General features: G+C 35.4%; 1 protein-coding gene across 2 annotated transcripts in view; it reads right to left on the reverse strand.

Annotated features, from left to right (window-relative positions):
- Positions 1-17564, reverse strand: part of LOC112043038 (uncharacterized) — a 69203-nt gene extending 51639 nt beyond the window's left edge. The window contains exons 1-2 of one of the 2 annotated variants that reach the window (XM_024078295.2): positions 17359-17564; positions 644-835 (exon numbers count right to left, since the gene is read on the reverse strand). In XM_024078295.2, the coding sequence (XP_023934063.2) occupies positions 644-757 (114 nt within the window). In that variant the 5' untranslated portion in view covers positions 758-835; positions 17359-17564. The remainder of the gene's footprint in view (positions 1-643; positions 836-17358) is intronic. The other variant, XM_024078296.2, reaches the window with a different exon arrangement.
- Between the last annotated feature and the right edge of the window lie 1231 nt (positions 17565-18795).

The raw sequence follows: 18795 nt of genomic DNA on the forward strand, positions 1-18795 counted from the left end.
GAAAAATACGGTTGTAATGGATTTGATGTTAATTAAAATAGTATATATAGTAATAGCTAATACACTGCAAAGTTTGTGAATGGCCGACTGGACGATCAGCAGGGCGTGCAAGCGTGCCTTCACGATCATCGGCTTAATCAGGACACCACTAAGCGCCTTGTTTGTGTTTAGCATATCCTTACCTTGCTGATAACATGACCGTTACACGCTCCGCCTGAGCGGCAAATTGAACAATCTGGCTGTAAGCAACTCAGGGTTCCTGGATTTGATCTCCAGATATTTAAGATTTGATATTGTCTAAATTGGCTCAGGTTACGTCTAGTGGTATTTAATTACTACCCTGCCAACATATATATACCACCAAATAATTAGGCGTCCCAGTAGAATACCGTGTAGATTACCACATAAAGTTATTGGTAAACATCTTCAACAGTTCCATGGTTAAAGTACCATTTAAGTTTAACACCGAGGGTACATGGTACGATTCCCACCCGTAAAACTATTTTTAAATCACTCTTAAAACTGTCTTTACAGAATATTGACTAACTTTTATATACCGTGACTGCTTACGTCACTCATCATCGGATGAGATAGCAGTTGAGCGGTAACTTTTCTATGAATAAAGAAAAACTCAAGGACTCACCTGTGGCCGAAGGGTGGTATGCCTGGAGTAGTAGTCATGGTGGTAGAAACTGGTGGGAGAGATGGGGGGCCGATATTTCTTATGGCCGTAGCCTAAAGTGTCCATTGTATGCATTTTGAAGTCACTAGTCCATCACCTCACTCCGCAGCGTGAACTACACATGGAAACTACTTCGTCACATGATATTTTTAACTGAAACAAGGAAATAAATTGGTTAAATTAAAGATAATCTAAATAGGTAAAAGCAATACAAAATTGGTAAATCAAAACTGAGTGTAAAGCACTTCGTATATTTTGTTTTGCATGCTTTCCTTCATTGACGCTATGACATTTTAAGTCGTTTTTTAGGGTTAAAGTAGTAGGACCTTAAACTTTATACGTCTTTAGTGTTACTACGAATCAAACTAAATAGTTGCCTACCGTACTTTACAATGGTAGGAGCATGGGCCTGCAAACCCACAGGCTTTATTAAATGACGAGAAAAGGTCTAGACACCATAGGCTCTCCTTCCAAAGTATTTGCCAGTTTATCCCCGTTTGTGGACGCAGAAGCAACCCATGCCTTGCATTGCTAATATAAACAGGCGACGTGTAGTGTATTGGAGATAACATTCAATGAATGTCGTTGATTTATATTTATCAGAAAAAGGATGTGTAATAAAACTTTCTCCGGGCAGGATGGATACATCAGTATGTTTTTTTATACTACTAGCGAAACCGACAGACGTCCTGACCGGATCTTTGACTTGGTGTTATGCAATAAAAGTGCTTGAGATCAAAAAGCCCTATAGAAATAAAATACATTATTTACAAGAACGACACGCCATGTTACTGCGGTATAGGCATAAGGTCTAACACGGTGGATCTATGACCCCTTTTGATGACAAGGTTTATCCGTTAAATCTTGGGTAAGCATCAGCTCTTACGTCTCCTGACACAATATACCCGGCACAAACGTATCGCCAAGCGATTTGGCGTTCCGGTACGTACCGTACCGGTTCCGTACTAGCGGACGGACGCGACTTCGTCCGCGTGGATTTTGAGCTTTTCACAAATCCCGCAGGAACCATGTATGTTATTATACATATAAACCTTCCTCTTCAATCACTCTATCTATTAAAAAAGACCGCATTAAAGTCTGTTGCGTAGTTTTAAAGATTTAAGCATACATAGGGATAGAGAAAGCAACTTTTTAATAAACTATGTATAAAATATTTTATTATGATCAATAACCCTTCTCATCCAATTAGTCGTAAAGAGCGTTCAATTGGGTCGTACTCCATCGGACAGTTTCGATTGAAATTCCATTTACCGTGGAGCAGACGAGGTAATAATATTGTTCAAAAGGCTCAGTTCCCAAGCACTTCCAAACCGTCAAGTTAGGTTGTTATAGTAATATGTAAAGCTGAAAACTTAAAATTAATGTCACGAGTGTTCCAAATGCGCCTTTATTGTAGGGCAAGTTATCACAAATGACGAAAAAGAAGTGTCTGCGACGAGTGAAGACTCGGGCCCAAAGTCTCAACTCTCAGACGCACTTTTAAAGTACTTTTTGATTCTTTAAAAGTTAGCCCTTGACTGCAATCTCACCTGATGGTAAGTAGTGATGCAATCTAAGACGGCTAACTTGTTAGAAGAAGGATGAAAACCACACCCATTCAGTTTCTACACGTCATAGTACCGGAACGCTAAATCACTTGGTGGTACGTCTTTGTCGGTAGGGTGGTAATTAGCCACGGCCGTAGCCTCCCATCAGCCAAAACTTTAAACGCAGTCTTTGAATTCCAAAATATTTGATAGTGTTATACTCGTAAAGCGTCTAACGGGTCTCATCTTAGACGCTGCGCCCAGTACGAGTTGGTCCGGTTGTCCCCCTATTTGTTGCATTTACATAAATAAGTAACAATCGAAGCTTGATAACCGGTTCCGATTTGATCGGTCGTGTACCCCGCGCTAATAAAATACGAGTAACAAGGACGCTTTTACAAGTGGATAACTGTACTTAACAGCTTTGAGCTTAGTAGATTGTGCCTTCGTCGATTGTGCTTCGAATTGGGAATTTGTTTTTAATTAACACTTAACGTATGTATATGTGTGTATGTGCGTCATCTAATATAGAGGAAAGATTTGTTTTCTTTCACCAATGAGAAACTTCTTTAAATGAGAAGCTACATTATCAGGGAATATTATATATAGTTTATAAATAGGCATCTTTTAGGTAAGCGCGCACCAACTTAGACCGCATTAATGCTTTCCATCAGGCTTGATTGTAGTGAAACGCAAGCCTATATTGCATAAAAAATAGCTATATATATTTTATCACCATTTTTCTACAGGAATGGGAATTACGCGTGTGAAACCTTGGGGTTCTGCTGGTAACAAATCTTTCAAAAAAATTTAAAAGCATCGGCTAGGTAGGTACCTATACTTCGTTAACAAATAGTTAACAAGAGTTAACCGCAAAGAAAGATCGGAGAAGATGAAGATGACGCTCTCTTAAACTTAATGGTAATCAAAGCGCTATTATAATATACAAAACTAGCGGATGCCCGAGACTCCTTTCGCTCCGTTAGCCTGAAATTCCATTTTTTACAAATCCCACGGAACCATGGAATAATAAAATGTGTATGTTATTCATATATATCTAAGTCTTATATATATCTAACTCCATTCCAAATTCCCGCCAAATCGGTTTTAGTTGTTGCGACGTGAAGAAGTAATAAACATGATGAGATGATAATTGATACCTTAGCTACACTTAAACAAAATGGCTGTCCTTCTTCTCAATAAAATGAAGATAAACTATAATTAAAGTGGAAATAAAATACTTACACAACAATAGATTTTAATAATACAACATCACTTAAAAAATGTTTTAATAAAATAAATTCTCGTTTGAATTCATGTCTATTGAAATCGTTCGCATTCAAATGTATATTTTTAAAAGCGAATGAATTACTATCAATTGAGTGAACGAATAAAAAATGTTTTCAGCCATTTTTAAATATTTTCCGCTAAAAGATATTCGACCTTAAATATTCATGGCCTATTTTTTCGATGATAATATTTCAATGGCACTTCAATGGATATTTTTTCGTATATATCGTAGTCGACGAAGTATTTCGGTTTATTAAATAAACATAAAAAGTTATGTACGATTTAATTGTTGATTGCTATCAGGAAGGTTTGTTGAGGTTATTGGATCATAAACTTGTCCATGCCTATGTTGCCTTTGTATCTACAAGCCTATCAATATATTATTGTAGTACCAGTAATCAGTAACATGGTTACACCACTATTTTTTTATATTTTTAAATATTTAAAAATTTTGACTCTACGACTCTGGTTTTAATTAAATAATTAGGTGTGTTTTCAATCATTAACTTAACAGTACTTGTAAGTCTCATGTTAGGAATAGTCACCTTAATTTTTTTATATAAAGCGCAGATTTCATAGGTATAATTACGAGTAAATATTCAAATAGCATGACTCAGTTCTATTAACGACAAGCCAAAGTGTATGTTTTATGGATGAACGTATGTATATGTTTGCTACTCTTTCACAAAAAAACTAAGCACTGAATGGATCCGTGTCCGCAGCAATATATGATTTTTGAGCTTTGTTTGATCTGTGATATGTTAAACCCGAGTACCTGAGGTGAGTTGTGGTTGAGTTAGGTTAGTCAGTATGCGTAGCTGTGTTACGAGACCAGATAGGGTAATTATCATTAAACATATACAAGGAAGAGAAATGTATAAAGAAAAATCATTTTCTCATACAATTTGTATGGAACTTTCATACAGCTGTCTCTAAAAGCTCCACTACTAATGTGCACGGTAATGCGTTTAAAAAAGGAATAAGAGTTTACCCAGATTTTACGCAGACGAAGACGTCCGCTATATTATATTAGTTGTACTGAGAAATGTAGCTACTGTACTAAGTTCTAACTTCAAAGCATAACGCCCTTATAGTTAAATGATTATAGCGGGTAGTTTACATCGTTAGCACGTATCGTTACTCAAACGGAACCTTGCTCTGGGCAATGAGTTAGCAACTATAAGTCTTGACTCACGCACCGTGAGAATAGTCGCTGATTGTCCATCAGACCTTCGCGACTTGGTACAGAGGATACGTAAGTACTGACTGATATACTTATTAATTGATACGTCAGTATTATAGTGTCCACTGTCAAAGAACTTTGCATATCATATGCCAGGATATAAAAAAAAAGTTCTTCGCATGTAAGCGAGTTCTATAGTTCCTGATACTTTTTAAAAATAGTTCTGGCGTTTTTACCTATACAAAATCAGGCGTAAAAAAGTACCATATCATATACTTCCCATATTTTATTGCCAGCAGAACATTCGACGAAGTTTTTCTGAAGTTTTCATTAGGTAGGAATGTTGAAACATTGTACAGCTAAGTATATACGAGTATGTGACAGAGCATAAATGATTCATCATATTCATCATTATAATTATCAGCCGATGGAAGTCTGTACATACGCATCTCGTAAGGACTTCCAAACACTTTTTGAGCCGCCTCCGCTCCCTAGTGTCTCTATTATCTATCTAGTGTCTATCTATCTATCTCTATATCTAGTGTCGCAATTTGAGCACTCTGGGACCTAAACGTCCATCGGCTCTAGAACTATATTCCCCGCTCCTTGATACTTCTGCTTTACGAATTATTGGTTTTTCTCGTATATTATACTTTATACTCAAATAAAAAAGAAATAATCCACTTGAACCATTGAAGATCAAGACTTTTGTTATCTGTTACCTCCCAAGGCTACCATGATAAAAACTCCATGTGCGTCGGTTTATAATCCACGTCCTACATCCTACTAATAGTATAAACGCGAAAGTTTGTATGGATGTTTGTTACAGTTTAACGCCGCAACTTGACTAATTTGGCTGAAATTTAAAACGCAGATAGATAATACCCTGGATTAACACATTGGCTACTTTTTATCCCGAAAAGTCATGGCTTTTGAGAGATTTACAAAAAAACTGAATTCCACGCAGACGAAGTCGCGGGCATTCGCTAGTATTATGTAATGTTAGTAAACAGTGTACAGAGTTCAATGATTTCAGGGCTGTAGATATGATCGTAAAGCGTTCAATGTCAATGTCGCCCAAGTCATTTCCACTTCACGACCTTTCTCGGCTAATTGATTCTACCGCAGATCATAAAGCACTTAAGCTACGCTTAAGCGGGTTCTACGAAGACGATAATAATAAAAAACTTATTTAATGGCATCGCTACATGCAACTTTATTTAATTAAAACAACACAATGTAAAAAGATTTCGGGATCAATTTTCAGCTAAACTTTGTTTTTAGGAACTCAACAGTGTGAGTTCTAAAATCGTCTCTCTTCGTCTAACACAATATAACAGATAGAGATACAGAATAAATTCGAAACGTATACTGTCGAGTTATGAAAACATCATTTAATACGGAATAGAGTTACAGGCTACTTATGAATTTAAAAAAAATTAACCCTTTATTAATTAAAATGAACTCAAGTTTGAAGGTTGTAAAAATAAACCATTTAGTGAGAAATTCATACTAATATTATAAAGGCGAAAGTTAGTGTGAAAGTTTGTAAGTGTGTAAGTATGTTTGTTCCTTTTTTACGCTGCGGCTACTGAAGCGATTTGGCTGAAATTTGGAATGGAAATAGATTTTACTCTAGATTAATAGGTACATAGGCTATTTTTCATCCCGGAAAAATCCATGGTTCCCTCGGAATTTGTGAAAAACTGAATTCCACGCGGACGAAGTCGCGGGCGTCCGCTAGTAAGTATTTATACCGTTTGTTTAATCACGAAACACTTATGAACTTTAAACCATTCATCGTTTTAATATATAATATTTTTCTTTTTTTTTTTTTTATTTATTACAAGTTAGCTCTTGACTACAATCTCACCTGGTGGTAAGTGATGATGCAGTCTAAGATGGAAGCGGGCTAACTTGTTAGGAGGAGGATGAAAATCCACACCTCTTTCGGTTTCTACACGGCATCGTACCGGAACGCTAAATCGCTTGGCGGTACGTCTTTGCCAGTAGGGTGGTAACTAGCCACGGCCGAAGCCTCCCACCAGCCAGACCTGGACAAATTAAGAAAATCTCAATCTGCCCAGCCGGGGATCGAACCCAGGACCTCCGTCTTGTAAATCCACCGCGCATACCACTGCGCCACGGAGGCCGTCAGAAATTCAGTTTTCTTCCATAATATTAGCATACATCGAGTAAGTAGGTCAGGCGCGGCGTATACTCGGCTAAGTGTTGATCCGAGGCGTATAAATAAATCTATGTAGGTGAAGTAACGCGAATTCTTGCGGAATTCGGACCACTACGGTGCTTCAAGCATGTGGAAGCATTAGTAATGGAGTAAAAGTAAATAATACATGAGTCGTAAAAAAATTTGCATGTTAATAGCCCATCTTTCATATACTCGTAGTATATTTAAATAAAAATAATAACCGGGCAAGTGCGTGTCGGGCCACGCTCAGTGAAGGGTTCCGTAGATTAAATGAGCTAATAACCTTATAATGCAAAACAAAGATAGCGATACATACTATCACTATGGGATAGACGGGAAAAAGTCATCCTCACTTTACATGTAAGGACCCCAAAACTGTCTGTGTTTTTTTTCAATTCTTTTTACCATTTTAGAGACTTTAATAATATAAATATACCCATGCCTAATTTCAGCTTTTTAGTTTTAACAGAATTTGAGTTATCACTAAGATAACAACTTGATCTATTTAACGTTATATAACAACGGTTTTTTTTCATTCGTCTTTCATCCCTTTCCCAACTTTATATTTACATGTAGGGGTGCAGATACCCTAAAAAATATTTTTCATGATTTTATTTTAAGACTTTGTTCACATTTTTAATGATCATACTCATGCTAAATTACAACTTTATAGTTCTAATAGTCTCTGCACTTAACCGCGGACAGACGGACATGGCGAAATTATAAGAGTTCCTTGTGGACTACGGAACCCTAATGAATTTTTATTCCGCTAGTTCTTTTTATAGCTATAATTGACAGACTACACGCATTTCCCCACTGGTGGTAAGTGAGAAACCAGTAGGTAAAGACATAATTATTATGTATCTCATCTGATCACTTAACAAACTCTTACTCAATTAAATTCTATTATCCACTAAATTACAGGCTAAAAAACCTTTATCTGCCTTAAATTGCAGGTAATCAAAAACTTTGATGTATTAAAAATATTGTATATCCAGATAATCATTCCATTGTTAAATGAGACGTATGACGGACCCAGTTAGACTACGGTCGGGTAAAAATCAACAAGCTTCGAAGTCGTTACGTCGGTCTACATAATAAAGTATAACAAAGAACGGCACAGGCATATACCGTGAAGCATAAAACATAATCGTCAAGTAATCTACGCCGACATACATTACAATAGGAACTTTGCTTAGGTACATTCAGCGCAAAAACGACGGAATACAATCCTATACATTGTAGGTAATATAGCCAGGACGAAAATTACTTAAATAATAGTGTACCTATACTTAAAAGTTGCATACAAGGTGTAAAATAGAAAAAGCTACAAAAAAGCTTCGGATATGTCAATATTCCATAGCAAGAAAACTTGTAAAGACGTTTTGCACAACTTCATACCATAAGTAGTATATATTTGTACTAGAAACTAGAGAACGCTACGAGAAGACGAAGTTGCGTCCGCTGAAATTGAATTTTTCACAAATCTCGTGAGATGAAGATTACTTTTTACGATAAAAAGTATCTTATGTCCTCCAATATTCAATTTATCTAGTTTTAAACACAAAACAAAATTCATCAACACAGACATTCACGGACTTTTGCATTCATAATATTAGAATGGATATAATAGATATGAGTACGGTACATATGCGTACATAAAACATCTTTAAAATTCACACCTTATAGACAAGCTTTTCTGAATATTTCCGCTCTAATATTGATCCAAATATTTCATCAATTCTATCTTACCTCGAATATTTTTGAATCGGAAAAGTAGGACAGAAATCAGTCAACCTTTTGCTGTAACCTGGAATATATTTAGTGCAATGTTCTAGTTAGTATTTCGGTTAGTAGCCAAGAGCTGCCAGACATTTTTGTATTTGGGTGCGCCTGCTTTCTGGTAACACATGAATTATACATTACAATACCACTAAAATTCAGGGTCTAACTAAAGTGTTCATTAATAATATTCAAAACTTATGATAACTAACCTATGATTGAGTTTTTAGACATCAAAACGGCTATCATAAGCATTTCCTATAAATCTACAATCACGAATAGATACAGATATCACGAAGTCAGACGTCCTCACGGTGGCTCAAGACGCATTGACCTTGCTGTGACGTCACGGCTGTAATTCTAGCCTGCAGGTTGTTATGTCAATTACCAAGTGATGTAACTACACGGTGTTTATCGCATGCTTTGGTTACACGAACATTTTTAACAAGAAATATAATGTTTTTAACTTAGTGCATGTGCTGATAAATAAAAGGTATAAAAGGTATCCCAACAACAATTATAAATTATGATAATTTATAATAATTGGTAAGTGGGATTCAAACACTACCTACCTAAGTCTACCAAAATATTATGCTTGGCAGTGAAATTTTCATGCATACTTAGTTGTGATTGAGTATAGGTATAGGTATTTTGGTTTTGTTTCCTTTTATTTTTAGCAGAAATGTATAAAATGTTTTCTATATTAAACTTAATTCACGACCGCAGGTCATAGGTAAATAAGTCATAATTAATCTATACTATCGTGAGTGTTATTCATATTAATTGATTATGAACACGGCTAAAACTCACGTGATATTAATTCGGAGTATGCCCGACTAGTTTCGAACCCATACGGGGTTCACCAAACAACCCCTCTCCGCGCGCGCAATTCGAGCAGCAGCGCGTCGCGCCGCCGCTTCGCAGTTTGGATCGTGCCGCGATGCAAGAACCAGATCATGACTATGGGCCCCGTATGGGTTCGAAACTAGTCGGGCATACTCCGACCTAATATCACGTGAGTTTTAGCCGTGTTTCATAATCAATTAATAAGTCATAATTAAATTACATATTTAGTTATGACAAATTTAGTCATAATTAAATATGACCAACCATATGACCAATTAAATATGATAATTACCATCATATAAACAGGTCTCCATCTAAAGGTAGATATTTTTGGAAATTACCACATTGCATTGTCGAGTTTTGAGGAACGTAAAAAATGTGAGAAACATCTACAGTTTCGTTTGAATGTAAAATAAACTACTATATAGTCGGAATTAATACTAAGTAATTACTGCTTCACAGGTTTTAATTTTGTGACTAAATTAGCAGTAGTATACCTACTTTTTTAATTACGTAAGTCATCTATAGAAAACCAAAGTTTAACTTTGGATAGAGTGGCTGCGATCGACACAAGTACCTCATTTTAGGAAGACGGTTCTGGGTTTGATCGATCGATCGGGTCGATTGAGGTTCTTAATTGGTTCAGGTCTGGCTGGTGGGAGACTTCGCCCGTAGCTAGTTAGTTATCGGCAAAGACGTACCGCCAAGCGATTTAGCGTTTCGGTACGATGTTGTGTAGAAACCGAAAGGAGTGTCGACTTTCATCCTGCTCCTAACAAGTTACCCCAATTACATCTTGGATTGTATCATCACTTACCATAAATGTGAGTTTGTAGTCAAGGGCTAATTTGTAAATAATAAAAAAAAAATAAAGATGGAAGGAAATACCACCACTGTCCAAGCTGTATAGTTGTGGTCTAAGAATCTTTATTTTTCATCATAACCATACTTACCTATGGCAGTAGGCGCTTTCAAACTGCTCTCGGTCTACTAATATTTAAAATAATAATAATAATATGCTCCCGACCGACTTTTCGGTCACGGCGGCTGATCTCATGGTGAGATTAACCATGTACGCAGGAGATATTATAGTGCACAAGTGTATGCGCAAGCACAGGTGCACTCTCTCTTCCCTCACTCTCGAAACCCGATGGAACGGCAGACCGACACGACCGGTGAAAGATTAGGCGCAGGACCGACGGCTTTACGTGCTCTCCGAGGCACGGGGGTGTACTAACACCGCCAACTTCCTAACTCCAGGCTGCTATTAAGATTTTCCTTGTAAGAAAAATCCCAATTTGTTTTTGTTGGCCTGACCCGGGATTCGAACCCTGGACCTCATTGACCGTAGCTGAACCAGCTTACCACGGGACCAATAAGGCAGTTAAAGTTATTTAAAATATCGTCAGTATAGAACACAAATAGGTAGTCCTCAATAACTTATATGCAGAACAGAAGAAGATCCCGTGTAAAGAAACCATTTAACCGCCATACAAAATCATATTCATCACGGCAATGACATGACAGATTGCCCGCAAGTTCCAGTAACTGTACATTATGATCCATTCAATAAGATACCCATGACGCAAGAGAAAATACTCTTTATATCGTTTGGTTGGGACATTGACATTAACATTGAATAGAAAATATGCAATTTAATTACAACTTCGCGATTCCTCAGTGAAAAATAACGCTCACATTTTGTTTAGTTTCAAAAAAGCTTTTGAAAGAGTTTCTGCTGATGCAAAAGCCACTTATCCGTTTAGAAAGGCTTCAGTGGAAAATATAGAAATTCATTTCTATGAAATGGATGTGAAAAATTGGATAGAAAATGAAAAGTCATTTATTGAGTGTAGTAGTGTAAAATATATGACCTGTTTTTGTTTTGGAAAATGCCTGTATTGAGGTAGTACATGATGATATAATATGATGATGATAATGTAGAGGGATTACTAAGTATTATATATATCTATTTATACATTTATAATCAACATATCAGTCCGGGCTAATCTCTGTAACGGCTAAACCGATTTTAACGGGACTTTCACAGGAAGATAGAGGAGGTTATGGAGGAACATATAGGCTATTTTTTCGTGGGATTTGTAAGAAACAGAATTTAAGGCGTACGAAGTTCAGGGCGTTCGCTAGTCATGTCGGATATAGAATGTGATTAATAATATGTATTAAGTTGTGTGAATAAATAAAATCTATAACAAGGACTGAACGGATGCTATATTACTTATATCAATTTAGAATCGTTCACGGTAAACCAGGGACATTTAAATTACTGTCATTAATATAGCGTGTCTAACGTGTAAATACCTATTACAAATTAATAATCGTATATCGATTATTGGCATTGGTTTGTTATTGTTTGCTTTAAGATCTTTGACTTATGGAGAATCACCTATTGATTTAGTTCTATAAATTAGCATAGGTATACAAGGGATGATGGGGCATGTAAGACGGCCCCCATAAGTTGGTTAAAAACTATCGCCATAATCTATCGCTCTATTTAAAAGAGTCAAGTGGCCATTTTAGGCACATTCTTAGCGTTTACTTAGCCACTACTTTCTAACTACATTGGTTTATCTTTGATGAAACCAATATACGAGTTATTGTATTATATATACATATAAATGAGAATGAATGATGAATGATATATGTGATATCAAATATTTTTGTATTAAAACAATAATATTTAGGTTTAATGTAAAAATTGTTATTAATAAAAATGCCAGAGTATGTAATTACTGTTTTAAGAATTTTTGTCTCTGTTCTGAAAAGCTTGAAAAGCGTGAAATAGGATCCAAAACAGCAGCTTTTAAAGAAAATCTAACTAGGTACTTAAAATGGAATTTCATTGCATATTTTTTATATACCTACTTGACATTCGATAACTTGCATGTTTCAGAATATTAATTGATTATGAAACACGGCTAAAACTCACGTGATATTACGTGATATTATTTCAGAATATATCGATATACTTAAATTATGTAAAATATTAATTTGGTTATATTGACAAAGATAGAAAAAAATAATTATGGAGAACATCTATAATTGTTACACAAAGTCACGGGTAACCTCTAGTGTTACGTAAAATATTCCACGAAGCATCTTCGTGCCACTTACAAACAGCAAAAGCGAAAAAAAATTAGTTCACTTCGCATCGCAAAAAGGAGTGAAAAAAGCTCAAGAATTTCTTTCGCCAAGGTCGGCGATAAAACGTACTGATGCTACGTTACATATACTCTTTCTATATTGGATGAGACTTTTGAATGGGACCAGTTGATTAAACATTAAATTAACCCTTTTTCAAATACCTGCCTCGGAGATAAGATTGCGCGGTAAGTGATATATTTTTACACACTCACTGTAAGGAATGCGCTTGGCATTAGAAATGGAAGACAAATAATGCAAAAGTCGAAGGACATACAGCTTGCCGTATCGTCCTTTTTTTTAAACGAACGTTTGTTCTTGTCTATACTAAACATTCTGTTCTGATGGACATTTTAAGTGTAGAATGGTATTTTTCTCAGACCTTTGGACCTATATCGCCAATCGTATTCACCAACATATTGTGTGTCGTTTTTTGGGGGACGAGGTAAACCCACACATCGAAAATATTTAACACCAATATCTAATATCCTGTGTCCTTACAACTACACACAACTATACATTTAAATCAAACTACTATACAATTTTGTAATACACACACGAGTAATTTTAACACCATGAAACATTGACTCTATAGACGCAGTTTGAAGACACGTAAGATCGTGATCATATACTTTTGACAGAGGGGTAACGTCCAGCGAGGCAGGTCCCATGGTAATTGGTCTGAGGTATTTTGTAATCTTGTTTATTTATATACTAGCGAACCGACCTGGCTTCGCACAGATGCTATGTAGATACAAATTTTTGCTACTTACTTTTACTACTACTTTTACCATTAAATATTAACACTAATTATAGAGTCTTCTAGATTTTATTTCTCGGGAACCGTTGCTTCTTGGATTCCTCGGTTTTCCGGAGATTCGTTTTTTTTTACCAGTTACCAGAAAGCGGACATTTATATGTAAAACTTTTATTTATTCTTTTTCTTGAAAATTATAGGTACTCGTACTAAGGTACCATATTATAGTTTGCTAAATACTTTCAAAGCACACTTAAAGCGAGGAACGGAGCATCGTCAGAAGATGAATATCGCAAACTCAATTACAAAGTTTGATTAAGTGCAGAACACTCTGGTTTTCTTAGCAATTAAACGCTTGGCACTGAAATATATTCGTTCTATAAAAGCTTCTCACACAGTAATCTGTAGTATTTTTTTTAACCAATGACAAGTTAGCCCTTGAATGCGATCTCACCTGATGTTATGTGAATCGAACCCCGACTTCTCTGTTGAGAACTTCTGCTTTACCAACTGCGCCAGAGAGGTCGTCGAAAATATTGTATATCTATGTGTCATCTACATTTAATATTCAAGTACTTCCTTTATGCCAACTACTTACTTTATATGTATAATATGATGCATTAAGGACCTACTTATTAACTGTTTACCTTGTATATTGACCTAGATTATTATAATAAGATGTGTGACTGATTTTATATCACCAAAATAAACTTGACCTTATTATTTTTAATGTCATATTTTATACTTCCCTACGGAACAGCTAAACTGCTAAGATATATTAGTTTGTTAATAAGTATTTTTAATGAGCTTTTCGTCGTCGTTGTTATCAACCCATATTCGGCTCACTGCTGGGCTTGAGCCTCCTCTCAGAATGAGAGAGGTTAGGCCAATAGTCCTCCACGCTGGCCCATTGCCAGATTTCACACACACAAAGAATTAAGAAGAAGAATTCTCTGGTATGCAGGTTACCTCACGATGTTTTCTTTCACCGTTTGAGACACGTGATATTAAATTTCTTAAAATGCACACAACTGTAAAGTTGGAGGTGAACCATACCAACGAAAGCGCCAGTCCCAGTCATTGTTATTAACATCTCTGATAATGATTGTTCACCCAAAGCCTGCCAGTTCGTTTTAAAGAAGCGTAGTGGGTATAAACTCCATATCCTCTCTCCATATTGGAGGAAGGCCTATCTCTGTGGTGGGTAATGATGATATAACTAATAGTATACATACTAACATTGACATACAATATAAATATTTAAAGCTAAGTGACTGTTTTGACGATACCTTCATCTATGCTAGTATATACCTTATCCGGTCTGCTTGGAAACAGGATATCCTTACGACATGTTTGTATGCATTAAATTTTGAATTGGATATCATTAATCGAATTAATAAGTACGTAAAGTACTGAATTCAAATTAAGAAACTTACCAATCCTTTAACAAACCCTGCCATTAATAAATCTATTGTACCTACCTAATATGCATCAATAATGCATCAACTAATATAGTATTTAATCTACCTACACTTAAAGAGGAAAATTTTTTTGTTTCTTTGTAGCGAATAGACTCCGAAACTACTGGACTGATTTGCAAAATTCCTTCATCAAAGCAAAGCTACATTATCAGAGAGTAACATAGATTGTATTTTATCAACGTACACCCACGCGGGAATGGGAATTATGCGGGTGAAACCGCGGGAGTCCGCTAGTTACGTACGTATATAATTTGAAATGAGTGATTTTGTAATTGAAAACTGTTTTAAAATCTTGATTCCGTCTATCACACATTTAAAAAATATAGCACCTACTTCTTGATATGATCCGACGCAGAAAATCAGTATAGTACATATTTTATTTATGTTTTATTATTGTAGCTCCATAACAAGTGTATGAGGATTTCAATTTAGGTATGAAGGCTGGCTTAATCGGGAGTTTTCTTTGTTTTTTTCTGTGTGATGAATATATTAGCGACTTTCGATTTCAGGTATCCTGAACAGATGGTGTACAATACCTGGAAATTGTAGAATATCTAAATATACTCTAATTTTAACTTGCAGCTTATCCAACATATTATAGTTTAAACTTTAATTAAACTCAATTAAAAGTATAATCTAATATTATGTTAATGTACTTAGAAGAAACAGCTTATAAAGATTCAAAATTTTCGTATTTGTTCAAAAAGAAGCGGGATTTATATATTATTTGTTTCTAAGTAGTGTAACATATTCTAAATCTTAGTATAAATCTTTAAGATTAATTGTTTATGCGACTCTTTATGTATGTAAAGTCAGTAATGGAATGAGTCACCGGAAGAACTTAATTTAACCGGTCTGTAAATATAATAATTTGCTTGCTTTTATAACGGATTCAAGTTGGTATACATACCTATATAATAATATACAAGTAACTACTCGTACTTGTGTACCTAGATACCATCATAAGTTTCATCTTGGAATGAAATATTTTATATCTTTATCCCGTGCAGTTACTTAGTGATTTTTATGTGATTGTCGTTCATTTCTTTGTAAAATTATTGATTTTTTAATTTGCTATATTTTAACCCATACTCTACCAGTAGTTAAGAGACGATTAGCTTTTACGATTCGCTATATCACACAATAAATTACATGTTCCCAAGTTTAATGTTATTATTGTTAACTATAGTACTTGCTACTGCAACTTAAAGTATATAACGAAACTGATTTGTCTTTATATACAAGTACTTGCACCAGGTAAAGAAAATATTTATTTTTTTAATTTTATTCTAATATATTCAACTTGTATGATCGCTCACCCAAGATAATATAACAGTAAGATGAATAATTATCATGGCAAAGAGTGTATATTAATTACACGTATACACACACAAACCAGTTTGATAACACAACACATCCATATCGAGTTAGACCGCATGCCCGGTGCGATAGTTCGTTGATGTCTTTTCAAAGGAAAAACTCGTAAAACGCGCGTGTTTCTAATTTACTGTATTTACATTTTTTATAACGGTACTTATTTAGAGTAATATTATTTTAGGGTTCCGTACTCAAAGAGGAATATTAATAAGCTAAGGGATTATTATTTAAGAAATAAAATATCACGTGTCTCAAACGGTGAAGGAAAAACATCCTGAGGAAATACGAATTGGAGCGTGGTGCACTAAGGCCTTACTCCTCTCATTCTGAGAGGAGACTGATGCTCAACAGTGAGCCGAATTAGGATAATGATGTTGACCCAAAGTGGAAAACGGGACCTTATTATAAGACTCCGCTGCTATCCGTCTGTCCATACGTCGGTCTGTATCTCATGAACCGTGATAGTTAGACAGTTAAAATTTTCATAGATTATGTATTTCTGTTGCCACTATCAAAAATTACTAAAAGACAGATTAAAATAAGTATTTATGGGGGCTCTCACACTGAAGTTTAACCATTCTTTTCTCTTTTAATTTTTTCTGGTTCAATTTATAATGTAGGAACGCAAAACGTGTAGTGCCTCGCACGATTTTTCACTGTCAGTGCCTTTGATCCTATATAAAATACACATTATAATGCTAATAAAAATACCTACGGCTTTAAAATACACCATAAAGCATAATTAACTGTTTTATACTCACGAGTTCAACTTAACATTAATTAATAACAACGTGATGTTTGAATTAAACGCTTAGCTGAACCTTTAAGTAAATAATTAATCGTTGTTTCAATTCTACGTCGTTAACTACAATTAATTGTTTATTTTTAACTTACAAAATCTTCTAGTGTTCTTTAATATTAAATAACTCTTTTAATTTAATGAGTGAATATGAACTTGTGTTAGTGTATCATTTGTGACCTAGTAAACAGAGGACTGTTATGTTTAAGATTATAATTAAGTTATATAGCATTCATTACCCACCTATAAAATAGAACAGCACAGCGCTCCAGCAGTTCTTTTTAATACAAAACAAACACTGTTCACTTAGTCCGTTTATTTGTTCGAAACAACTGTGTGCCAGTTAATCGCGTCGGGGTTACTGTTTGAACAAATGCAAGACAACCGCGCGGTGTAACTGCCTTAAAGGCTGTGCGTTTGCGCACTGCCTGAGCGTTGAACTGCCGCGGCAACCCGGCCAAAACGAAGTGCACCGACAACCGCAACTTCTCCGCAGCGATAGACGACTCTCATACGTAATGGATGCACCGCAGCTAAGAGAAGCGAACGCAAAGCGATAGGGAACCGCATAAATACGGAAACTGTTGTGGTTTACCGCTGAGGCGTGAGATAGCCTAATTGATCGCGATAATCGTCCGCGATTCGGTGCGTTATCTGTTGGTGGATTGGTTATTTGATAAGTTGATATCGGATAAAATGTAATTTTTATTTTCTTGTATCAAAAATATTATAAAAAATATTTAATCAAAAAAACTCAAAGCCTGTGTAGTTGTAACTAATGATTGTGAAATATACAAATAAAATTACATGTCTCGCTATTGAAGCTATAGTAACTTTTGTACTGTATTCTGTAAGTAAGTGAGGTCTTTTTTATAAGCGAGGCTAATATGAAGGCACAAAGTACCTTACACTTTTTTCCGAGTTTTTAGTCAGCAACATTAAAATATTACTGGTAAGTAAGTTAAAATCAAAAAACTACCGGTAGATTAACTATTTATAAATACGAATAAAACTGTTATAGGCAAATATTTCATCGACGAGTTATAAAATAGCGGAATCACGCCTCTGTTTAACATTATTGTCAATTTGCCAAATACTTCGTCTTCTGTTCTTTTCTGTGTAAATTTATAAATTATTTAACCATAACTGGAGAATACTTCTATTAAAACAAAAAAAATATATATATACATTATAAAACCAGTTTATCACTTTTAGCAGTTTTTTTAAGATTTAGCGAGACTAACGGTCAACAACGCACCGTTGTGTTAATTCATATTTGTATAACATTAAAGTGGAGATAAAATTGTGATTCATAAAATATTACAGTTAGAGGTAAGGTAAATAACAATGCTCGGTAATATTGCGGTGCGGAGTGGCGGGCGGAGCTAGCGACATCCTGTGAATATCCTAGAGTGGTCCGCGCGACCGGCCATCGAACCCTGGCTCGACCACTGCCTGCGTAAGGCTGCCTTTACAACATATCCAAAGTAATGCTACTAGCAATGATTCAGGCTGTCTATGTCCAGTGTCCTAAAAATTAATGTTACTAACCATTTCACATGGTGTCAATTGACGATGCAGTCTTTATAACGCATTAACTTGAAAGGAATGCTACAAGTGTAAAAAAAACAGGTGTTATTTTGGAAGTTCATTATGATTACAGATTAATAGATCTTGCTG

Source organism: Bicyclus anynana, chromosome 1 (assembly GCF_947172395.1).
Source record: "Bicyclus anynana chromosome 1, ilBicAnyn1.1, whole genome shotgun sequence".
In the NCBI taxonomy this organism is placed as follows: domain Eukaryota; kingdom Metazoa; phylum Arthropoda; class Insecta; order Lepidoptera; family Nymphalidae; genus Bicyclus; species Bicyclus anynana.